The 26,848-nt window shown below is 44.2% G+C and overlaps 1 protein-coding gene across 1 annotated transcript in view; it reads right to left on the bottom strand.

Annotated features, from left to right (window-relative positions):
• The window catches only part of LOC122945455 (vitellogenin), a 178,468-nt gene that overhangs the window by 112,428 nt on the left and 39,192 nt on the right, over window positions 1-26,848 (bottom strand). Inside the window, exons 7-8 of the mRNA XM_044304523.1 lie at window positions 25,848-26,028; window positions 23,054-23,181 (exon numbers count right to left, since the gene is read on the bottom strand). Of these exons, the coding sequence (XP_044160458.1) occupies window positions 23,054-23,181; window positions 25,848-26,028 (309 nt within the window). The remainder of the gene's footprint in view (window positions 1-23,053; window positions 23,182-25,847; window positions 26,029-26,848) is intronic.

Raw genomic sequence — 26,848 nt, 5'->3', positions numbered from 1 at the left:
GAAGAGATGCCGGCTGTGCGAACAAGTGGATTAAGGTGAGTTAAATTATTATTATTTTTTTTTAACTCCTCCAGCCCCATTGTGCTATGCATTCTGTATTCAGAATGCTATTATTTTCCCTTATAACCATGTTATAAGGGAAAATAATAATGATCGGGTCCCCATCCCGATCGTCACCTAGCAACCGTGCGTGAAAATCGCACCGCATCCGCACTTGTTTGCGGGTGCTTCTGATTTTCACGCAACCCCATTCATTTCTATGGGGCCTGCGTTACGTGAAAAACGCACAAAAAGGAGCATGCTGCGATTTTCACGCAACGCAAAAGTGATGCGTGAAAATCACCGCTCATGTGCACAGCCCCATAGAAATGAATGGGTCCGGATTCAGTGCGGGTGCAATGCGTTCACCTCACGCATTGCACCCGCACGGAAATCTCGCCCATGTGAAAGGGGCCTTAGGTTTCCATGTTGCTCTGGTGATCCAGTGGTGTCACTCATGGGGGAGAGGGATCTGGGTGCGCTTTTACATCATATAGTAGGTACAGCACGTAATCTCAATCGGCTGCTTCTAAGGCCGGCAGGATATTGTTGTGTACTAAAAAAGGCGTCGACTTGCAAAACTGGGATGTAATATCACCACGTAACAATCATTAGTGCAGCCTCATCTGGAATATACAGTTCACTTCTAAGCACTGTCCTGGAGTTTTTCAAACCAGCACCTTAATCTGATTACTTTTGTAATTGCATGTAATTAAAATTTGAATATATCCACTGAGTTACTCAATAAAATGTATGTGTATAGCGCCACCTGCTGTTTGTTTTTCTCCTTATTTCTTGTCCACTTCACTGAGTCTTCAAATGTCACCAGGCCTATCTTCTGTTAGAAGCTGTGGCAGTTACAGGGTAAGAGCTACAGCAGAAAGGACACACTCCCAGAGAAAGAACTTGCCCTGAGCTGCCAGCCTGAAATACATCTAGCAGAGCATTTGCAGCAATGAATGGGGAGATCTCTGGATCCACGTGAGGTACAGGGCTGGTTCTAGCTTTGTTAGGAAGAGATTGTCATGTACTATTTGATGTCTGATTTTCAATTTGTACATCAATCATGGCATAAACCCTTGAAGGAGCATTTTACCCTCTTCTGCATCAATCGTGGGAAGGGGGGGGGGGGTGTAATAGAGCTTTAAGATTTACACCTTGCCCTTTTATCAAATCCTATATATACTGTGCAAATTATGGGGGTCATTTATCAAACTGGTGTAAAGTAGAAATGGCTTAGTTGCCCTCAGCAACCAATCAGATTCCACCTTTCATTTTGGACAACTCTTTTGGAAAATGAAAGGAGGAATCTGATTGGTTGCTGTGGGCAACTAAACTAGTTCTACTTTACATCAGTTTAATAAATCTCATCCATAAGCTGCATTCCACAGGGACGATGTCCATCGGTCACCAGTGCTGAAGAGGGGAGTATCTTTTGTATGTTGCTACAGCGATTGTATAGACCTGGAAAGTGGATGATTGGTAAAAGAGATGCTTTTTTTGTGAGAGAAGTTTTCTTTCATACAATCCATCAAGAAACATGGGGGAGATTTATGAAATCCATTACATGGACCATGTTTTGTAGCATGCAAAAGTCGCAAATCTTTGTTCAAGTGGCATTTTGGGTAATAGCTACACTTTAGGAATCTCTTTCCCTCCCAATGATCCAGAGGATCTTTGCCCTAAAACTGAAAAAATAAAAAATCCTTTCCTCATTAAAAGAGGCGATCAGACTGGATTCAAAAGAAGAATTTTACCTTTTTTTGAAGTCATCACCTGTTCCTGATGTGACCAGATCCTGAGGTGATTGTTTCACAGATTCGCAGCTCTTAGGAGCCATTCACACAGAGTTTTTACCATGGAATTTCGGTGCACAAAGCCGCCTCGAAATTCCACCAAAATCCCACTGATGACCGTGTCCTTTTTGCTTTCCATTCTTTGCCATAAGATGCAGCGCTGAAAATTTCAGTGGCAGTTTAATCCGCCACCTCTCAATCTTCAGCGCTGCCTCCCATTGCAAAGAAAGGGAAGCAGGAAGGGCGCTGCAGCCGGCGTAATTTCGGTGTAGCTTTCCGCAACAACAATTCACGGTAAAAAACCCAGTGTGAACGGCCCCTTGTGGCGAAGAAGCCTTGTCACCTCTTCTGATTGAATGTTCACTCCAGAAGGAGGGAGAGTCCACTGGTCTTATGGGAATATTGCACATGAAACAGACCCCTGCCCTCCACATCGATGTCCTCATTCTCCCATGGCCCTCCATGCACTGGTTACATGCAGTGTAGGTCATACATAGCTGACACTACAGGGAAAAGGATCAATTCCAATAAAATATCATTAGGATAATTGAAACATAATTGAATACATAATAAATGTAAAATGTAAGTAATTTAATAAATCATTAAACAGCTATCATATGGTATCTACAGATACCATGTCGTCTACTCTGTATCACCCAGAGGCTGATGAAAGACCATGAACTATGACAGCCATGCCCTGATCACCTCTCCTTACACTACTCCGTCAGTTGTCTACAGTCCTACACCAATCAACAGTCACCTAGAAGGAAACAAAAATTCAAAATGGCAGCTGGAACCAATGCATCATGGGACTAATGCTTCTTCCATAGAGCTGTCCCTGCTATCCAGCACACTGGCATACAGTATGGCTCCCATATCACACTGCTTAGCTTCTATATGACTAATTATTACATAGCTGTAGGGGGCAACTGTGTTCTGTGATGTAAAGTGGCCAGAAAGTCTTCTTATAATAATTTAGTAAAGTGAAAGTGAAGCCCCAACTTTGGAGTTACTCTTCAGTAATATTATAGAATTCCTAAATTAGCAAATCTAAAATACAATATAGGCTATACATTGTTGGGGTGCAGGTAGATTACCATGTATACTAGGTAATAAGCTTCTTATCAGTTTGGTTGCCATGGTAACCTTCTATAAGGCACTGCCATATTCATGCTGAGATATACCAATGGTTACAGGCAGGTGACCACATATACCAGGTTATAGCCTCTTTCTCAGTTTGGCTGCCATGGTAACCAACTGTAAAGTATTGTGATGTCACCGCTGTGAGCTCACTAGGTTCTCCGTCACTGAGGATCTTCAGTCATTTCTGCTCAGCAGGTGATTTTGTTGCTTTGATCTCAAAAGTGACTGCTTTACTTCAAGCGAAGAAAATGTTCTGGCTGGAAAGGTACGTCCTGAAGACAGTCAGTGATATTTCAGCAGAGTACATTCTCATGAAGCTGAATGGACTCATCAATAACCAGGAATACAGGGAGAAAGTGAAGAGGCGCCAAGAAAAGTATCAGGGGAAGAAGAGTGAACTTATGGAAGTTCTCATGGATGTGGCCAGCATGGACAGAAGGATGCAAGCTATTCTTGAAAGGCTCTTTGGATCAAGACAAAATCATCATCATCATTGTCACCCACCAGTCTGAAGAAAATGTCATTGTCAGCTGCCGGTAAAGAGCATTTCTTATACAAGTCTGTCCTAAAAAAAAGCCACAAATTGTAGAGGAGAGCAATGTCAGGAACAGGTATGGACTCATTGGTACTTCTAGGAGCCATGTCTACTCATGTCATGGCTGAACCCTGAGCCTCTTTGTATCTATACCATGCAAGGAGACAGGGGAATTTTATTTTAGAATACCTGTGGAGGAGGAAAGTGTCCTGGGGAAGAGATGCCTGGTGTAGTGGAGCAGTGGAGGTTGTAGAAGATGACCAGGAAAGAGTGACAGAGCTATTTACATAGCCATGTTGTCAGGACAGAACAAAAGAAGAGAAAACGGCCTAGGTGAGGCCACAGACAGAATCCCATACGGCTTCATGCAGCTGAGAGCACCTTAAATGCCTTCTGTACTGAACAACGCATTGGATCCAAGCTGGGAAATGCATAGAAATCAGTATATATGGAAGAGCTGAGAGCAGATGGAAGAAGAGAGTTTCATGGTACAAACACCATACAGACACCGTGCACTACAATGAAACGAGTAATGTCAGGAATATCTTCTGGAAGAGCAAAAGATAAAAAAGCTATTGGGAAGCTGCGTTCTAATATAACTGCCTATGAAAAAACAAAGCAGAGGAGCATTACGAGAATAAAGGATGCATAAAAAGCACGCTCATTGTTTACTGATGTCAATAAAAAGTCTGACTAAAGAAATTTGGTATATTACTTTGTACTTATTTGTTTAATTTTTTGACCCTTTTAAGACTTTTTTATACACACACTTGTTTGTGAGTGTGTGTGTCTGGGAGGGGGGGGTTTGGTCAAGTATTTTAATGTTTTTTCAGGCTTTTTTAATTTTCTTTAGAAAAAAAACCTAACGGAAATAGACGGCTTTAAAGGGGTTTTCTGAGCTTTTTAACTGATGACCTCTCCTCCGAAGTTGCTTAGGTCAAAACTTTGTTTCAATACTGTACGGAGATTCAGTATATAAATATATGGGCTCCGGCGAGGCAAAGTGAGTTATCACCGAAGTATTGCGGGATTTTGGGGGAATAACTTTGCAATTTGATTTTTAAACTTTAAAACTATTTTAAAACATGGATCTGAAGTCGACTTCAGTACTGAGGTACTAGTCAGTACCGAAGCCGACTTTGGATCCATGTTTTAAAATGGCTTTCAAGTTTAAAAATCGATGGCCGAAGTTATTCGCAAGGCTTCTGTGATAAGTTACTTTGCCTCACCAGAGCCCATACTTTTTAATGCTGTATGGAGTGAATCAACTTCAAGTCTACAATCCGAAGCTCGATTCACTCAACACTACTCAGGATAGATCAGAATCTGATTGGAATCTCCTTTGTCGATATAGGCTTCATTCTGAGTTGTCTCCCATTCAGTTCGGCTTCTGTAGGGATAACAACTCCTAATATTTATCTAGCAGATACAAGGTCCCTGTAGCTCTAGCAGTTCACGTGCCCTATATCCTTACTGTATATGAGCAGAATCTCTCATGTCTGGCCACTGTTGGAAAACTCGCCCTGACAAGGGTCACCCCCAGCCAGTCTGGAACCTCAGACCTGTTCTCAGCTTTCCTTCTCACTCACATATACCTCCTGCAACACGTTTCGCCATTTGTTGGCTCATCATGGTATAGCATTGGCAGTGGCGAAATTACACATGCGGTGTCTTCCTTTTAGGCATATTGAAATAGTCGAGGACTAAGTAGGGGAGTAAAAAACGAAGGGGCACATTTATTACATTTAATAAAGCCCCGTCTCTGGCGGTGGATCCGCCAAAGTTATGAAGGTGCAGGCTTCCTAGTTGTCCTACATTTAGACCTTTTTCTACACCTGAAACACTAAGGCTGAGTTCACACCTGAGCGTATTCGATAAGCACTTTTTACAGGCGTTTTTATCGGGTGTTTTTGAGGCGTATTTTGGGGCGTTTTTGTATTTTGGAAACGCGCGTAGTACGCGCGTTTGTGTGATTGACCACAGAGGCATCCAATGAAAAACTGCCACAATACGCGCGACAATATGCCCCAAAGAAGCTCCTGTACTTCTTGGGGCGTAGGGCGTTTTACAGCGCGTTCGTACGCGCTTTAAAAAGCTCAGGTGAGAACAATGCCCATAGGGAAACATTGGTTTGTGCCGTAGGAACGCGCTGTAAGACGCTCAGGTGTGAACCTAGCCTAATCGTTGTGCCGCAATCTGCGCCTGAAATATGTCTAAGTTAGACTTATTTCAGCTTGATAAATGACCCCCTAACTCCCCTATTTATATAGGTATACACCCTGTGCACATGGTGGTGCTCTCCCCATATAAGCCAATGGAAGCTATGGGCGTCTTGATCGTGGATTACTCCGCAGAAAACTACAGTTTTCAATGACAGAATCCACTGCGTATTTTTTGCCGTGTGAACGTACCCTCACCTTTCCTGTGGCACAAATAGCAGCACTGAATAATAAGTATGAGTGGGGTCCTATTTAACATTCATACAGGATTCATGTTGTTACAGTTGCATTAAAAATAACAGGAGTAACTGTTACTGAAAGCTCTTCAGATCCAGAATATTTCTGAGTATTAACATGAAAACATCTGAAAGGTTACTTTACACAGGACTGTGCAGGTTGAATGAGAACCAACACCATCGGAAAACTATATGCCGAGACCACAACTAAGAGCACTATAAGCTTGTATAAAGGCGGAGGGAGAGCACCGTGCCAGGGTAAATTAATAAAGTGTTGAACATGGCTCCTGCGAAGAGGAGATAGCATCTCTAGCCAATGACTTTCACGTAACTGGCGACTCTAAAAATATTTAGCGACTCAAGTAAAACTGACCAGCGTCTCAGTGACTCCGGTTACCAAGCAAAGTTAAAGGGTATGTGCAAATATTTCTTTTTACAGCCCCGATGCATTAAAAATAAAAGAAGGGGCAACTTAAAGGGGTTGTCTAATCTCAGCTACCCCTAATAGCTCCGAAGTTGGGCCTTCATGTGTCATTGTCGTCCTCATCAGGCATTACATTAGTTATATGCAATTGTAATAAAATGTATGAGACACACTTAGGCCTTGTTTTCATTTCCGTATTCCACTGGCGAGCGCCGTTCGCATTTTCTGGAGACAGCACACATACCCATTGATTTTAATATGTCTGTTCACTTATCAGTAGTTTTTTACTGACTGTGGGTCATGCTCATATATCAAACACGTCTATTGAACTCTATGGGTATGTGAAAAAACCACTGACACATCTGTGTTTAGTCCGTTCTTCACTGATCTTTGGTAGGAGATGTTCTGGAAATTAATTTTCAGCTGAGCAGTGTCTGTGGATTTTGTATGACACACGGAAGGGGAAAAAAACGGACGCACGGATGAAACACAGACAGATTTTTTCACGATAGACACGATAGATTCTTATCTGTCCCCCCACAAAAGGTTCTGGCTCCATCGGTTCACCACTGTTTTCACTATACTTTGGTCCCCACATGTAAACTTCCAGTATGGTCGGGTGGCACATGTGCCGCTGCAGCCAATGACTGGCTGCAGCAGTGAGGTGTCTTGGGACAGTCATTGGCTGCAGCAGTACACGTGAACCCTGTCTGTGCCGGAGGTTTACTTGTGGGCACTGAAGCACGGTGAAGAAAGCGGTGGACTCACGGAGATGAAAACAAGCATCGGCAAACAGGTAAGCATGCTTAATTCGACAGATCCCGCTATGTTCTCCATCCCTGTACAGCGCACGCACCAAACGAGTTCCAGCGAGACATCGGTCAGTGGTGGGGGCATGGCATGAAGGACAGTGAGCAGAGCCTCTAGGAGCAATGGCACCACCCTCATTGCTCTTAGGAGCTCATTTTTTATATGATAAAACATCATATTTCTCAAGAATGTGGACACCTAGGAAGATGGGACCAAGACCATGATGTGAGATGGTTTGATTGCAACATATCTGATGACAGAACCTCTATAACACATACCATTAGAAACAGCCTTTTTTTTTTCTTTCTGCAATTTCCTTGTTGGTTTCATTTTCCAAGAACCCTGAGCATCTAAGTTGTATGCCATGCTTTACTACGTTCCTATTCATTGTCTTTCTATAGCTTTTATGCACCAAGATTAATTTCACAAAGTACTGGACAGTCGTCCAAGAATGAAACAAGTCAAGCAAATTAGCAAAAGTCACAGACATGATATCTCCAAGACAACACCAAGAGGTCGGGAAAAATCCTGTGTTCTAATGAGATTGGTCTGAGGTCCCCGCTGGGTGGGGAGATGTCAGACGTCTAGTGTGATTAGCTTTTGTTTCCAGTGGACTAGGAGTCCAGTTGAAGCATGGAAAACCTGGCAATAGCTGGTGATATGAAAGTCTTTAGAGATTCATTATGCACTACGAGCTACGAGAGTGATTTAGTGTATTTATTTTTTAGGTATCTGGAAACTTTCTTATCTGCTCTGGGGCCATGATTATTTCAGGAAATTATCCAGACTACAAAGAAAATATCGCCATTTGATTAATTGGAAAGTTCTTCCAGGAGTTTAAAGGATAAAGTAAAAATTGTAATTTACAATAAAATGATCACATTCACACATGCAATACTAATCTACTGCAATATAATGAAGAGAACTAATAAATATCCCTTCTGGAAAGTGTATATTTTGTCTTCCAGAGAATGGTTCTGTACTTTGTGGTGAAACAGCTTATCCTAGTCACTTTTCTCGTATTAGAACTGCAGCGTCAACCTCGGCTGTCGGCTGTGCAGGGCTGCGCACAGCGTGAGGGCGCTCTATGACCTCACACTGTGTGCGTCGGCTCACTGCACAGCTGGCGGCAGGATGAAGAGGATCGCGCTAGAGGAGAGGAGCGGCGGCAGCCGGAGCGGGAAAGGGAAGTGCTTTTTTATTTTATTCCAGGTTGATGGGGGCTAATCTAAGGCTTATGGTGGTTGGTGACAAGCAATGGGGCTGGTGACAAGCAATGGGTGATGACATGAGTATGGTGACAAGCAATGGGGGCTGACATGAGGCTGGTGACAAGCAATGGGGGCTGACATGAGGCTGCTGGGGGCTAATCAGCGGTAATAGGGGCTGAAGAGAGGCTGCTGAGGGCTGGTGACAGGCAATGGGGGCTAATGAGAGGTAATGGGGGCTGAAGGGAGGCTGCTGGGGGCTGGTGACAGGCACTGGGGGGCTGATAGGAGGCATATGGGGGCTGATGAGAGGCATGGGGCACTTATCTGAGGTCTGATTGGGAGTCATTAACATAGGGGTCTGAGCTAAGGTCTGATTTGGGGATCTGATCTGAGGTCTTATCAACTTTGGGGGTCTTATTGGGGCTGTCAGCTGAGGTCTGATTAACATTGGGGTCTGACCAGAGATCTAATGAAAAATATTTTTTTTCTTATTGTCCTCCTGTAAAACCTAGGTGTGTCTTATGGGCCGGTGCATCTTATAGGGCGAAAAATACTGTGGCTGTTCACATTTCAGTATTTTTTTACTAACCATGAGTCAGTAAAAAAATCACGGAGACCTGCACTACTTTGATATGGGCACAACACGTATGGCATCCGTGGTGCCTCCGTTTTTCACTGAAGACTGATACTAGGTTCTTAGGAAATAAATTTTCAGCTGAACACATCAGTGAATTACGGATGACACACGGATTGGTAAAAACAAACATATGGACCAACCACGATTCCTTCACGGACATCCTTACGAATGAAACATTTATGCTTTTTTTTCACGGACGTGACAGTGACTCGAAAATGTGCGTTAGTCTGCTAGAGTCTCTACTGGTTGGCAGTGCAGGGGGTGTGTCCTTTCTCAGGGGGCATGTTGTTTCTTGGGGTTGTGTCCTTTTGCTTCAGCTCTTTCCCTGTAACAGTCACCCAGGAATTCCCACATATGGGTGAAATTACATAACCTGCACTTATTTTTCGCCCAGGACAGCCCAAGTAGACTGTTGGTAAGTAACTATGGTACCCATTTAAAACAAAAATGAAATCAACCATTAAATGGGTGATGCCACGATTGATGTAAAAAATGACATCAGACATCATTTAGTAGAAGACAAAATCTCTTCTAACAAAGCCAGAACCAGCCATGTACCTGCCCATTCATTGCTCCAACTGTTCTTCTAGATTATATTCTGGCACGCAGGGCAGGGTGTGTGCCCTTTCTCAGGGGACGTGTACTTTCTTACAGGTTGTGTCCTTTTTGCTTTAGCTCTCTCCCTATAACTGTCACAGCTGCTAACAGTAGATATGGCTGGTGGCAGTTGAAGGCTGGAACTGAGGATGTGCGACCACCTCAGTAGCCCGACATGGACATTACAATACAGATTAAACACCAGGGGATGTCATTATAATGAAGTAAAGAGAATACCTCACAACTGGAGCATTTTTTTTTAACAGATTAAATTACAAAAGTAACTAGATTTTCAGGCTGAATTATATTAAAATAACATTTAATGGTGGCACAATTTAGGTATTTGTAGACATGTCAGATGATGTCATTAATAGGGGACTACTAGATCACTAGAAGAAAAGGTTGTGGTGCTCCTCCAAGACCTGAACATCTCAGAGTATGTCATTGGACTCTCCTATTAACTGCATGTGCATTTCTGCTCCAGGGCACTGAATTAGGGATTCCAACAATAGACTCAAAAATCCAAAAGTTACAAGATAAATGGACATGGCCCTCAGAGGGGCACCATGGTCCTACCAAACTGGCTATTGATGGGGATCAAAAAGAACTTATTTCTACCAATGAAATCTTTCGATGTGATTTTAGTGACGTCAAAAGTTTTAATTGTTAGGAATCTGGATACTGAGACCACACAATCACTAAAAACAAAGAGGAAGAAGTGCACCATTTCAATTAATTTTGGGTCATCTTGTCTCAAGCGATGAAGGAGCCTCCTATGAATCCACACACTCTGAGGAGCGCTGAGCACAAACAAACAAAAATGAAGAGGAACGGTGCCCAGCTACCCTTTTGTGTTAGCGATGAGTGGGGGCCGCAGCACCTGGATCCCCATTAATCAAGACTTACTACCTGTCAGAGGTTTGTAAAAATGATCGGCAACCCTTAAATGTGAACCTTTACTTTATGTACTGTGCCTACTGACCATAGGACTGCTCGCTAATGTTTAATCTGGAAATGGGAACCAGAAGAATCACAGTGAGGCAGATTTACTATTGAAAATTCACAATGTGCAAAAAAAAAAAAATGGCGTACATGCTTTGCGCTGCTTTAGACAATTTAAGAAACTTTTTATGCCTAGTCCGACAAGGGGGTGTAGCTTCACTGAAAGAGGTGTGGCTCCACTAGGAGGGGTTTGACTCCACTAGGAGGGGTATGGCTCCACTAGGAGGGGTGTGGCTTTACAGGGAGGGTGTGGCTTAAATGTGTTACCATGTGCTAATAAAGTGCCAAAAATGTGGTACATTTTTGGAGTAAAACTAAGCCAACAAAAAAGTGGTGTAAAGTTAGACTAGACAGTCTACGGGTGCTCCCCATTTATCATCCAGCATCGGCCACTGTGATAAATCTGGCGCAGTTTAAGAGTACGTTTACATAGTATTTGTAAATTTGCCCCAGTAAGTCACTATGCAGCCTGGACAGCAAGGGAGGTCGTATAGAACTGAATTTCTCACGTAGTCCAGTTCTCTTAAAAAAAAAAATCGATTCATCCTATTCTTAATAAAATAATGCAACTGATGCAGTAGGTGGATCGGATTGGAATAAATCTCAGTTTTTCATGAGATTGAACCTCGTGAAGCTAGTTACATTTGGTGCTGATGAATTGCCTGCTGTATTACATGTCAGATGCTCAATCGGTGCATTTTACATACTTTCTACCTTTCTCTCGTCCGGTCATCACACCACTTATCGTGACCACTGCCATGCGTACATATATTGCTAGCCATCATTGTGGAAAATCTCAAGCATGTAAAACACTAATAAAAGCCTATGAATGGAAGCACTATGCCTTGTGCACTCCTGCGGTTAAGACCTTCTCATTCAGAAGAACATCAAAAGCTGCAGGCTCTACAAGCTCTCGGCCACTGCCCACTTTCTCACAGTACCTTCCAGTTATCCGGGCGCTGCTTCAGCATCAGCCTCAGACGGGAATGTGGTTAATTTAAAGAATGTTTGTAACCCACAAATGCATCTAAGATAAAGATTCCACTGGCGTCAGTTCTAGAAAATTACAATCTAATATCTACAATTAATGTAAAAATAAATCTGGTTTTCTCACAGTAAAATACATTTAAAAACAATCAGCAAATCATACATACATTTCATTAATACTAATTACTTATAAAATACTACAATTGTAGATATCTGCAACACTGTCACTGTCCCTTTAAAATCACATGTGGAGCTCTTGCATATGTCAGTTTTAATGACGGTCTTTATGGCCTTACTTCTGCAATGTATGGCTGGGTTAGATAATCCACTATATAATATCCGTTCTTAGATGTCGTGTTTTCCTGCACGTTAAATAACTCTCTTGCTTGCCGGCTGGGATATCTTCGCGCCTGCGTATCTTGCTCTTACCCACCACGGACTTGAAACATTTGAAACACTTTCTTGTTAAGGTTGATATTCCCAGAATATACTTGCAGTATATTCAGCCTAATTTACCATCTTATCAATCACCAGACGCGTTTCGGAAACTTGTTCCTTCCTCAGTGGTAAAAATAATTATTTTTTGTTATTTAAATTATAAGTGAGGGACATGAACATGTGGCGTCACTATGGGTAGAAATACACGGAGGCAAAAACAATAATAAAATACTAATGGGAGTTTACTATAAACCACCTAATATACCAGAGTCCACAGAAAATCTACTACTAAGGCCTCATGTACACGACAGTTGTTTTTTGCGTCCGTAAATTGTGCAGCCGCTAAAAAAAACGGATGGGGCATCCGTTTTTTGGGGAGGATCCGTTTTTTTCCACAGATCCCTTGTAATAAATGCCTATCCTTGTCCGCATATGTGAAAAAAGTAGAACATGCACTATTTTTTTTGCTGAAGGGAAACACAGACGACGGACGCTGAACACAAACGGAAGAACTATCAGCATTTTTGTACTGACCCATTGAAATGAATGGGTCCCCATCCTATCCGCAAAAAAAACGGAACGGAGGCCGAGAAAAATAACTTTCGTGTGCATGAGGCCTAAACGACATAGATAAGGCGGCAAATCATAATGAGGTGGTTATTATGGGGGGACTTCAACTACCCAGATATAGACTGGGAAACTGAAACTTGTATATCTCATAAAGGAAACAGGTTCTTGGCAATAACCAAAGACAATTACCTCTCCCAACTGGTTCAGGACCCGACTAGAGGGACGGCCATACTGGACTTAGTATTAACCAATAGACCTGACAGAACAACAGACGTGCAGGTTGGGGGACACCTGGGAAATAGTGGCCATAAAGTAATAACCTTCCAATTATCATTCAAAAGAGCGTTTCTACAGGGAGGAACAAAAATACCAAACTTCAAAAAAGCTAAATGTAGCCTATTAAGAGAGGCCATAGGCCGAACTAACTGGGACAAAGTCCTCAAGAATAAAAATACAGCCACAAAATGGGATATCTTTAAAAGCATCCTAAAATCTAATTGTGAGAGGTAAATACCATATGGTAATAAAAGTTTAAATAGTTTTTTTCTTGTTCCTTAGGGCTCTTTCACACTTGCGTTCTTTTCTTCCGGCATAGAGTTCCGTCGTCGGGGCTCTATGCCGGAAGAATCCTGATCAGTTTTATCCTAATGCATTCTGAATGGAGTGAAATCCGTTCAGGATGCATCAGGAATCCAGGATGTCTTCAGTTCCGGACCGGAACGTTTTTTGGCCGGAGAAAATACCGCAGCATGCTGCGCTTTTTGCTCCGGCCCAAAATCCTGAAGACTTGCCGCAAAGCCGGATCCGGAATGAATGCCCATTGAAAGGCATTGATCCGGATCCGGCCTTAAGCTAAACGTCTTTTCGGCGCATTGCCGGATGCAACGTTTAGCTTTTTCTGAATGGTTACCATGGCTGCCGGGACGCTAAAGTCCTGGCAGCCATGGTAAAGTGTAGCGGGGAGCGGGGGAGCAGCATACTTACCGTCCGTGCGGCTCCCGGGGCGCTCCAGAGTGACGTCAGGGCGCCCCAAGCGCATGGATCACGTGATCGCATGGCACGTCATCCATGCGCATGGGGCACTCTGACGTCATTCTGGAGCGCCCCGGGAGCCGCGCGGACTGTAAGTATACCGCTCCCCCGCTCCTACTATGGCAACCAGGACTTTAATAGCGTCCTGGCTGCCATAGTAACACTGAAAGCATTTTGAAGACGGATCCGTCTTCAAATGCTTTCAGATCACTTGCGTTTTTCCGGATCCGGCGTGTAATTCCGGCAAGTGGAGTACACGCCGGATCCGGAGAACGCAAGTGTGAAAGAGGCCTTAAAGGGTTTCTGTCATGAGAAATAACATTATGTAGCTGACTGACATTAGCGATGTGTTAATGTCAGCAGTACATAACAGTATGCTTTATAACTCCCTGCCTGCCGCCGTTCTCTTAAAATAAAGACTTTTTAAATATGCTAATGAGCCTCTAGGTGCTATTAGGGTGTTGCTTCAGCACCTAGAGGCTCGGTCTACGCATACTTTGGCACGCCCAGGGCCAGTTGATTGACTTTCGAGTTCTCCTCATCGTCCCGTAAAATAAAAGTACTGCCACGTCTTAAAAAGATTAAAATAGACAAATCGCAAGGACCAGACGGCATACACCCCCGTATCCTATTTAAGGACTCTATACTGACAGGGAATGTCCCACAGGATTGGCACATAGCAAATGTGGTGTCAATATTCAAAAAGGGTCCAAAAACAGAGCCCGGAAACTATAGGCCGGTAAGTTTAACATCTGTCATGGGTAAACTGTTTGAAGGTTTTCTGAGAGATGCTATCTTGGAGTACGTCAATGAAAATAAGCAAATAACGCCATATCAGCATGGCCTCATGAGGGATCGGTCATGTCAAACTAATTTAATCAGTTTCTATGAGGAGGTAAGTTCTAGACTTGACAGCGGCGAATCAATGGATGTCGTATATCTGGACTTCTCCAAAGCATTTGACACTGTACCGCACACAAGGTTAGTATATAAAATGAGAATGCTCGGACTGGGAGAAAACATCTGTATGTGGGTAAGTAACTGGCTCAATGATAGAAAACAGAGGGTGGTTATTACCGATACACACTCAGATTGGGTCACTGTCACTAGTGGAGTACCTCAGGGGTCAGTATTGGGCCCTATTCTGTTCAATATATTTATGAATGATCTTGTAGAAGGCTTGCACAGTAAAATATACATTTTCGCAGATGACACTAAACTGTGTAAAGTAATTAACATGGAAGAGGACAGTATACTACTACAGAGGGATCTGGATAGATTGGAGGCTTGGCAGTGGCGTGCCCGGGTGGGCGGGGCGAGGGGCGGTCCGTTCCGGGTGACGGGTCTCAGGGGGGTGCCAGAACAGAAGCAATGAGCGCTTCCATCAATACAGATGGAAGCGCTCATAGCTTTTCCCTTTATAAGATGCAGTGCATCTTATAAAGGGAATACTAGTGAGCGCTTCCATAATGGCGCTGTACAGTACTTACCCTTGCTCCTGCTCCTCTCTCTTCTCAGGGCCCGTGCTGCTGTGTCCTGGCTGCCTGCAGCATCAGGACGTACAGAGCGCACTCTAATCTGACACAGCAGGAAGTCAGGCGACAGCAGCCCCGACCGTGAGAATAGAAGACAGTCAGGACAGGGAGAGTGGCGACAGGAGGTAAATTACTTTATTTTTTTACAGTATGATCTGAGGTCTGATATGGAGGTCTAATGGGGGGTCTGGAGTGGTCTATGGGTGGTCTGGAGGTCTGACTGGGGGGTCTGGAGTGGTCTAATGAGGGTCTGATTTGGGGTCTGGAGGTCTTATGGGGTCTGATTGGGCGTCTGAAGGTCTGACTGGGGGGTCTGAAGGTCTAATGGGGGTCTGGAGGTCTGACTGGGGGTCTGATTGGGGGTCTGAAGGTCTAATGGGGGTCTGTAGGTCTGACTGGGGGGGTCTGGAGGTCTAATAGGGGTCTGATTGGGGGTCTAGAGGTCTGACTGGGGGGTCTGGAGGTCTGACTGGGGGTCTGATTGGGGTTCTGGAGGTCTAATGGGGGTCTTATTGGGGGTATAGAGGTCTAATGGGGGTCTGGAGGTCTGACTGGGTGTTCTGGAGGTCTAATGAGGGTCTGATTTGGGGTCTGGAGGTCTGACTGGGGGGTTTGGAGGTCTAATGGGGGTCTGATTGGGGGTCTGGAGGTCTGACTGGGCAGTCTGGAGGTCTAATGGGGGTCTTATTGGGGTCTGGAGGTCTGACTGTGGGGTATGGAGGTCTTATGGGGATCATATATGGGGGGTCTGGAGGTCTAATAGGGGTCTAGAGGTCTACTGGGAGTCTGGAGGTCTAATGGGGGTCTGGAGGTCTGATATGGGGGTCTAGTCTGAGGTCTGATATGTGGATCTGAAGGTCTGATATGCGAGTCTGGTCTGAGGTCTGATATGTGGGTCTGAAGGTCTGATATTGGGTCAGGGTCTTACATGGAGGTCTAATAGGGGTCTGATCTGAGGTTTAAAACAGGGGTCTTATATGGGGTTTGACATAGAGGTCTAAAGGGGGTTTGGTCTGAGATGGGGATCTCATTTAGGGTTTTATTTGGGGGTCTGATCTGAAAGTAAGGGGTATTTTTTTTGTACTAGCGCACAATATAAAGGGGTGTTTTTGTACTAATGAACTATCTGTGTGGCACCAGTATTTTCAGGTAGACTGTTTCTGCAGGAAAGTATTGGGGAGCACAGTGGACACAGTATTGGGGGTGGCAGGATGGGGTGTTGAAAAGGTGGGAAGACAATGGAAAAGTAGGAAAGTAAGATGTCTGTTTGTTAAACTGTGCAGAGACGAGGCACGGCTGAAAGAAGTCACCATGTTGGTCTGGTCTAACGGGAAAAAAAGAGGAAAGTGAATATCTACATCAGAGACGAGAAGTCACTGGATGTAAGAGGTATGTGGTGCTGTATGACGCTGTATGTTCTGTAGCACTGTGAGGTGGTACAAGTATTGGGGGGGGGGGGGGGCAGAGAAAGGATCCACCCCGGGTGCCAAACACCCTAGGCACGCTACTGAGGCTTGGGCAAAAAAATGGCAGATGAGGTTTAACACTGACAAATGTAAGGTTATGCACATGGGAAGGAATTATGCAAATCACCCGAACATACTAAATGGTAAAACACTGGATAACACTAACATGGAAACGACCTAGGAATCTTAGTGAGCAGCAAACTGAGCTGTAAAAACCAGTGTCAGGCAGCTGCTGCCAAGGCCAATAAGATAATGTGTTGCATCAAAAGGGGCATAGATGCCCGTGATGAGAACATAGTCCTACCACTAGTCAGACCACACATGGAGGACTGTGTACAGTTCTGGGCTCCTGTCAACAAGGCAGACATAGCAGAACTGGAGAGGGTTCAGAGGAGGGCAACTAAAGGTGGACTACAGTATCCTGAAAGATGATCAAAATTAGTGTTATTCACTTTAGAAAAAAGACGACTGAGGGGAGATCTAATTACTATGTATAAATATATCAGGGGTCAGTACAGTGATCTATCCCATCATCTATTTATTACTGTTGAGTGCGAATATTCAAATTTTAATCACAAATATCACCACTTTGAGAATTTGAGAGTATTTAGAATATAGTTCTATATATTCGTATTCACAAATTTATTGCGAATATCGGCACTTAGCAACGTCCCTAGCAACCAATAGGAAAGTTTTTATCGCAAATATATTAAATTGCTGATTTTTGTAATCAAGTGAATAATGAATGGAGATCCCGAATTCTCGAATTTGCAAATTTATGGTGAATATTCGGCCCAAAATTTGTGAAATATTGCGAATTCGAATATTGCCTATGCCGCTCATCATTACTATTTATCCCCAGGACTGTGACTGTGACAAGGGGACATCCTCTGCGTCTGGAGGAAAGAAGGTTTGTACACAAACATAGAAGAGGATTCTTTATGGTAAGAGCAGTGAGACTATGGAACTCTCTGCCTGAGGAGGGGGTGATGGGGAGTACAATAAAGGAATTCAGGAGGGGCCTGGGTGTATTTCTGGAGCGTAATAATATTACAGGCTATAGCTACTAGAGAGGGGTCGTTGATCCAGGGCGTTATTCTGATTGCCCGATTGGAGTCGGGAAGGAATTTTTTATTCCCCTTAGGCCTCATGCACACGGCCGTGTTCCGCAGCCGAGAGCGGTCCGTGGTATGCTGGATTCCTGTTCAGAGCAGGAGCGCACGGCGTCATTGGTTGCTATGACACCGTGCGCTTCATGCCGCTGCTGCACTACAGTAATACACCGGTATGATCTATACCAGTGTTTCCCAACCAGTGTGCCTCCAGGTGTTGCAAAACTACAACTCCCAGCATGCCTGCACAGCCAAAGGCTGTCCGGGCATGCTGGGAGTTGTAGTTTTGCAACAGCTGGAAGCACGCTGGTTGGGAAACACTGATCTATACGAGTGTATTACTGTAGTGCAGCGGCGGCATGAAGCGCACGGCGTCATAGCAACCAATGACGCCGTGCGCTCCTGCTCTGAACAGGAATCCAGCCCGGCATACCACGGACCACTCTCGGCCGCGGAACATGGCCGTGTGCATTCGGCCTTAAGTGGGGAAAATTGGCTTCTACCTCACAGTTGTTTTTTTTTGCCTTCCTCTGGATCAACTTGCAGGATAACAGACCGAACTGGATGGACAAATGTCTTTTTTCAGCCTTGTAAACTATGTTACTATGTTCCGAAACGCGTCTGGTGATTGATAAAATGGTAAATTAGACTGAATATACTGCAAGTATAATCTGGGAATATCAACCTTAACTTTGGAAAGAAATTGTTTCAAATGTTTCAAGTCTGGCATGGGTAAGAGCAAAGTACGCATGCGCGAAGATATCCCAGCCGGCAAGCAAGAGAGATGAGTACAACAGAACGGCAAGACCAGTAAGTAACATTGTCTCCCGCTCATAACAACACACATGGTAACATGCCAGGAGACTGTTACAATATCTATGGTTCCTGCTATTTGTATAAACGCAGCATAAGGCTACTTTCACACTAGTGGCAGGACTGCTCCGACAGGCTGTTCACCCTGTCAGATCCGTCCTGCCGCTATTTTGCCGTGCCGCCGGACTGCCGCTCCATCCCCATTGACTATAATGGGGACAGGAGTGGAGCTCCGGCGCAATACGCCAGTGCACGGCGAGAGGCCGCCGGACTAAAAAGTCAGACATGCAGTAGTTTTAGTCCAACGGCCTTTCGCTGTGCACTGCCGTGCTGCGCCGGAGCTCCGCCCCCATCCCCATTATAGTCAATGGGGACAGGGCGGCAGTCCGGCGGCGCGGCAAAATAGCGGCAGGACGGATCCGACAGGGTGAACAGCCTGTCAGATGCGTCCTGCCGCTAGTGTCAAAGTACCCTTATACTCCTAATAAAGTCTGCAAAAAACTGAGGGACTGTAGTGTGAACTGGCACTTTACACAATTATATAACGTGCGGGAAAACACGACATCTAAGAACGGATATTATATAGTGGATTATCTAACCCAGCCATACATTGCAGAAGTAAGGCCATAAAGACATTCATTAAAATTGACATATGTGAGAGCTCTGCATGTGATTTTAAAGGGACAGTGACAGCGTTGCAGATATCTACAATTGTAGTATTTTATAAGTAATTAGTATTAATGAAATGTATGTATAATTTGCAGATAGTTATTAAATGTATTTTACTGTGAGCAAACCAGATTTATTTTTACATTAATCTATATACGGGTTTTTGCAGGTAGAAGGCCGGTTGTGCTCCAGGTGTATGTGAGTCTGGTGAGCGTTCCTGCATATAGTAATTTTGATTATAACATCTACAATTATTATTAGAGATGAGCGAATTGAATCCAACAAAGTGGAATTCGATCCGAATTTCAGGATAAATTAGATTAGCAGCAAAGCTGAAATTGTATAAAAAAAATCATACTGCCTTCATTTGCTCGTGACGGGCCGGCCGCCGCCATCTAGATTGAAGATCAGTGTTGAATGAATTGAAGCCAAACTAATTGATATCGATCCGAATTTCAGGAAAAATTCAATTTGCCCCGAAGCCGAATTTACTAACGCTTTGTGGTAACAAATCTATTTTTCCAGAAGTAGCAGCAAAAATAAAAAAAACACATACTCACCTCATCCATTTGCTCGCGGAGAGGCAATCACAGCCTTCATGATTAAAGATACCGTACAAATTCTCGCGCAGGGTGACAGTGATGACATCACCGCACCTGTCCAGCGTTATGACGTCATCACATCACCACGCATGATTTCGAGCAGTGTCTTCAAACAAGATGGCCGGGACGGCCTCTCTGCCAGCAAATCAACCGGATTAACCCCTGAAAGGCCTTAATTTCAAATGCTGCGATCAGCGATGAAAGCGCCATGTGAGGGGTTCAATGATAGGGGGCAGCCCGATCGGCGTTCCCTATCATTGCGCCCGCTACATACAAAGGAATGCACTTTGTGACAAAGTAATTTGTCACGAATTGAATTTCTTTGTGAAATTCAGTGAAGCAGCCGAATCAATATGTTCATACCTTGTAAGCAGAGCTTTTGTATGGATGAAACGGGGTTAATGACCCTGGCTCAGCCCTGCAGGTGGTTAGGATGTGGTCCTGAATCGCCCCTAGCTCAGTCTAGACCAGTTGGTGTAGTGTGTATGTAGGAAGTGAGAGGTCGCTCATGTGCTACACTCCTCACATGACTGGATTCATGATCCAGAGAATCACCTTCTCTGAGGATTATTCACAGAGAAAGACCTCACTATTTCTACAGTTCTCAAGATGGAGGGGAAGATAAAGAAAGAGCCAAGAAGGTCAAGAATCTGCATGGCCAAGCATTGGAGTCAGCCAGTAAGGTAATTGTTGATCAAGGCTGATAGACTTTACTGTTGTGAGAGAGACAATGCTAAACACCCTTCACACTTGGACATTGTCTGGCCCACCATATCTTAAACCCTGCATCCTTCAGTTGGAAATTAGAGCCAGCATTGTAAGAGTACCGTATTTTCCGGTGTATAAGACGACTGGGCGTATAGGATGACCCCCAACTTTTCCAGTTAAAATAAAGGGTTTGGGCTATACTCGCCGTATAAGACTATGCAACCAGGGGGCGTGGCTAGGCAGCCGTTTTTAATGGCCGCATGAACGCAAAGTTCCGGCACAATCCGACTTCAAGTAAGCCAGTTCCCCTCTCCCAATCCATAAAACCTTGCCAATTGTGCCAGGCTCCCTTAGTAAACATACCCACGATGCCACGGTGGAAGAAGACCCAAGCCAAGCAGGGCAGGCTGGACTTTTACTTTGATAATGGAGCGGACGCAGCGCTGCCTGCCTCAGCTGCCCGAGACCCATCCTGACAGCTCACTGTAGTGGCCCGGCACCCTCCACTTTAGGGCGGTGTGAAGACCACACGAGCGCAAACCACCAGCACCACTTACCCGCTTGCCCAGATCATGCTTCAGGGGGTCCGGCCAGAGTCTCTTTACAGCAGGGACATGTGGAAGCGCAGAATGGAGAATTCGCTGTTGTGAGATCGTGAAAACTCAGATCCGATGGTATAGTCTAACCCTGAGGCGTTCCCATGGTGATCAACCATCGGATCTGAGTTTTTACGCTCTCACAACAGTAAATAGTGTTGTCATAATCTCCAGTCCGGCTCGGAAGTAAGTACCGTAAGTTTCAGCACGCCGTATACCAGCTTATAAGATGACACCCAGCGTATAAGACGACCCCTGACTTTTAAGAAGATTTGTATGTGTTAAAAAGTCGTCCTATACGCTGGAAAATACGGTAATATTGAAAGCCTCAGATTCTGCACAGAGAGAGAGGGAGACTTTCGGAAGATAGAAAGAATGGAGCACTATGTTCCCCATCCTTGCCAAACACCATGCATTGTTATCTGGGGAGATTTGCACTGTGAATTTAAGGAACTGTGTTTTGATACCATTGGATGTACTACAACTCCCATTCTGCACTTAGGAGATACAGTTATCTTCTACATCTGGCCTGGTTACTGACTCCTGTACTATACACCGGCCACTGCACCCAACACCTCCTGCCTTGTACCCTCACCAAACCTACAACATCAAGGACTCTTCAACTATCATCAGGCAGCAGCTCCATCATCGGGTGTACCCCGAGAGAAGAAAGGGTGCGCGCTTCTATCACTGCCCTGGCCCTAGGAGGATTGCCACTGTGATTGACTGCAACCAGGGCCACTACCACTTCCATCCTCCACTACGTTCCTCCTAGGTTTGTGGCAGATGAGTCACCAGAAAGTACCCTATATGTTTGGCTAGATGTGATACAATTTTAGAGGACAAAAATATATTGATATATAATGACAACAAAATTGCACAAAAGAAAAAACCAAGAGCTTCAGAGAGATGGATGAAAATGTATTTAATTTGGCACCTATGAGAATGGAGACTTGTGGGTTTCATACCTTATCCCACTCCACTAAATAATTAAAGCAAGATCAGATCTAACCATAAACTTGATTTTTTTTTTAAGGCACAGATGAACCTATGTATTCTAAGTACAACAAGGAAAAAAAAGTGGCCACTTGAACTTTGAACTTTACAAGTGCTCAGTAGGCCCGATGAAAGAACAGTCATTCTGCATCCTGTCTCCTTGACTTCATGGACCACGGCTACGTAATTTCAATTGTGCAAATCTGCTGTTTTCTACGTAACAATCTGGGGAATGTTCACCTGCTATTATAGGGTCCACTATGGTGTACCGAGATAACAAAGGTTTATCCAACTGTGGTCATTGGTTCCACTGCAATTTATTGGCCAGAAGCACAATGTACCATGCTACAAGTGTTATATAATTAGGGTATGGTTTGGGTCCATGTCAATGTGCTCTTCTGTACATCGGTGATAGCATCTTCTTTAATATGGTTTCTTATTCTATTCAGAAGACAGAAATGTAGCTCTTAGCATCTGGGGATCAGACACTTCCTGGCTATTGGTATCCAAGATGACAGACTTTTTTCAAGTTGAGTAAAAAATTAATCTAAGGGCTCATGCACTCGACTGTGATCGGCCCGGGAAACATGATCAGTGCGTCTGCTGGATCTCCCAGGCCAACTGACTGTATCATAGTGTTTATGATGCAGGAACTTCATATGATCATTATCAGATTATGTTATTTTTTATTAAATTCTATGTGCAACTTTTTGTATCGCACTGCTTGTGAGATTATGGTATCTTAGAGGTAATGAAATATTAGCCCGTGACCCTTATTGTCCATGCAACAGTATTTGTGGCAAGACACAATTATACAGGTGATGCCTGGAATACAAGCCATACAAAAGCTTGTTCACATACACTGCCTTACTACACATACCTCATAGTTCAAGTGTGAAGACTGACACAGGCTCCTGACAGTTTCAGCTGCATCTTCTCCTCCCGGCTTAGCAGGGCTCGTTTCCTTTTCATACATCAGACTGGTGACATAAACCCTCGCAGGCAGCACTAAACACAAAAAGGTATATACATTAACTGTTTTAGTAAGGATGGATAGATAGATAGATAGATAGATAGATAGATAGATAGATAGATAGACAGATAATAGATAGAAAGATAGGGGATAGATAATAGATAGATAGATAGATAGATAGATAGATAGATAGATAGATAGATAGATAGATAGATAAATAGATAGCTAAATAATAGATAGATAGGTGATAGATAGATAATAGATAGATAGATAGATAGATATATATAAGTAGATAGATAAATGGATAGATATGGGATCGATAAATAGATAGATAAATATTGGATAGATAGATAGATAGATAGATAATAGATAAGTAGATAGATAGATAAATATGAGATAAGTAGATGGATAGATATGGGATAGATGGATAGATAGATAGATAGATATTAGATTGGCGCCAAAAATGATAAAAAGCATAGTGGGCCCAGCATGTATGTGGAACCTGCACTCCCTGAATTTTATGGTGGTCATTATGGCAGATAACAGGTAGCTTTTAGTGTTAGGTTCCCATCTTACAGAGATCGCCTTGACGTGCAGCAGACGGGCCCAAATAATTTTGTACAAAATGTATTTGCCAAGAATCTCAAATTTACTAAATAAGCGTAGCATTAGCACCAGAATGTTTTCTATTACTATGGCATTCTTGTACTTTATTTGGTTTGCAGAGTGCTGCTGCATTGTATTTTTTTCTTGATATTAGATAGATAGAAAGAAGAGAACTAGAGATGCGGCACATCCAAATTCAGTGAAAAAAGTAGTGTCCTTTATTCACCCATATACAGTGGCGTAGCTAGAAATGATTGGGCCCCACAGGAAATATTTGAACGGGGCCCCCAGCAACTTCTTGGCATCTCCCTCCTCCTGTGCATCCCCCTCCTCCACCTCTCCTGTGGCTATTTAAAGGGGTTCTGCAGTTTTTTTAAACTAATGATCTATCCTCTGGATAGATCATCAGCATCTGATCGGCGGGGGTCTGACACCCGGGACCCCTGCCGATCAGTAGTTTGAAAAGGCAGCCTTCTCGCTATGTACCGCAGGTCCAGTGACGTCACGACTAGTATCAATGGCCTGGGCGGGGCTAAGCTCAATTCAGCTCAATACAGCTGATCCCTTTACGTTTGCTCTCTCAGACAAGGCCCGGCAGCCCCTCCATCCGTTTCCTACAGTGTCTCTGTATATAATGTCATTGTATATACTGTTGAGGGGGCCCGAACAATAAAATATTTTATCTTCCTCCTGGGTGGGCCCCTGCTGAGTTCAGGCCCCAAAGCAGCCGCTTCCCCTGCTTCCCCCATAGCAGGGGTGGCCAACCTTACAGACACAAAGAGACAACAAAAAAAACGTATGACTACGAGGAGCCACAAGCTACACATTTACACACGAGTCACCGTACTTTTCACCCTACAAAATGCACCTAGGTTTTAACAAAGAAAAATAAGAGAAAAAAAGAAAAAATATATTTTTCATCAGACCTCAGATCAAACTCCTAAATCAGATCCCCAATCCTCATCTGACCTAAAATAAGATCCCCAAACCTCATCAGACCTCCAAATCAGACCCCCAAAATAAGACCCTCATGCTCGGATCAGACAACACAAATGAGACTCCCAGTAACAGACCCACAGTGCTCAGATCTCCCCCCACCCCTAATGCTAAGATCTCCCCCTTTCTCAGATCTGACCCCCCCATGCTCAGACCTGACAAACCCATGCTCAAACAAGACCTCCCCATGCTCAGATTTGCACCCATGCTCAGATCAGACCCCCATTGCTCAAATCAGGACCCCCATGCTCAGATCAGACCCCCATTGCTCAGATCAGAACCCCCCATTCTCAGATCAGACCCCCATTGCCCAGATCAGGACCCCCCCATGCTCAGATCAGACCCCCATTGCTCAGATCAGAACCCCCCATTCTCAGATCAGACCCCCATTGCCCAGATCAGGACCCCCCATGCTCAGATCAGAACCTCCCATGCTTAGATCAGACCCCAATGCTCAGTTCTATAATTCTTCCCTCTCCTGATCAGGCACTGGGCTCCTGCGGCACCTGCTACTCTGCAGGTCTGACACGCTCTCCACTGTGACCAGATGAGCACAACGTCAGGTCATAGTCCATGTCTCCAGGTACTACGTTCTCATACTGTGTGCGGCAGGACGTAGTGGAGAGTGAGCTGGAAGTGCAAAGTAGCAACAGTGCCCGATCAGGAATAGGGATCTGAGCCTGGGAGGAGAGTGCGCCGCCTGACTGCTTCCCGACTCCACAGCTAGAGCCGCACTTGAAGAAGCAAAGAGCCACATGCGGCTCAGGAGCCACGGGTTGGCCACCTCTGCCCTATAGCTACGCTTCTACCCATATAGCAACGCTTCAGTCCTCTTACTAGGACTGTTCTAAAACAGTCCCAGTAAGAACAGTGCCAGTAAGAGAACTGAAATGTCGCTATATGGGTGAATAAAGGACACTACTTTTTTCACTGAATTTCAATGGGCCGAGGCTCTTTTTCTTTTTTTCGAAATGATAGATGATTGGTCACATCTTAAATGCTGGCATTCATTTTATTCCTACACCGACAGTGCTGCCCTGATTTTGGAAGACAGATAAATAGACAGATAGATCGATAATATGAGAAATGTTTCTCTTACCTTTATTAGATATAATATCCACTTCTGTTTTCTGCAGCTTAAGAACACTTTGAGTCTTGGTTTTTGCGCCATTTCCTTCCCGGGAAAACAGTGTGACAAGATGAGATTCATTGCACGTGGCTTCTGCCAGGACACCACCTCTAAAGTTTTGCATACATTCCAGGTTTGAGTCAAGGATTTGCTGTAGAAAAACATATGGATAAATACTAATAAGGGTTACGGAGAGATATAGAAGAGCATTATAAGACTCGCCAATGCCTTAGCTATGAAAATAAGATTCTGGAGCTTATAAGAGGGATTACACAGAATCACTTACTCAACTGATGTAAAGACTTATTTGTTGTATTTTGAGTATATTTTATGTTTGGCTCAGGCACTTATTTTGTAGACCAAGCAATCTGTTCACCAGACTAGAAGTGTGCCCCCTGAAGGTGTTTCTTTAACTTTGGAAAAGGAATGAAATGGGGGAACGTAGGAGGATATTTCACTTTCCAGGAGAGTCACGGTATCACAGCAGTGTGTGGCCGGTTTTATCAGACACATGGACATCAATTCCAACGTGTTGCAATGAACAGTCTTCTTTAAATTCTTAAAGGGGCTGCCCAGCTCCGTGGCATTTGGTATAAAACAAGAAAAGGTATAATTCCTTACCAATCAGCCCCTGATGCTTCCTGTGTGGTCTGCCAGTCTCTGTTCATCCAACTGTAGCAAAGATAGGTTGACACAACATGTGCAACGGACTTGGTACTACCAGGGGTCCCTTAAAGTGAAAGTTTTTTCGTGACGCCAGCTGCATTTCAGCAACGAGGAACGGAGTCCCCCTAAGTAGATGGTGATTGTGGTACCCAGGTGTAGGAATGCCAGAGTGGTGTGAGGGTAGCTTACAGTGTCCCTGTAGGTGTGGCTGTGCACTTGTCACGGTGCTCCTACCTGGATATCCTGGAACCCCAGGCATTGGCGTCCGAAGGAGTGCAAACAGGGGGAATAGTTGAGGGATTTGT

The sequence above is a fragment of the Bufo gargarizans genome, chromosome 8 (genome assembly GCF_014858855.1).
Source record: "Bufo gargarizans isolate SCDJY-AF-19 chromosome 8, ASM1485885v1, whole genome shotgun sequence".
Taxonomy (NCBI): domain Eukaryota; kingdom Metazoa; phylum Chordata; class Amphibia; order Anura; family Bufonidae; genus Bufo; species Bufo gargarizans.
This window is presented reverse-complemented; position numbering and strand designations above follow the sequence as displayed.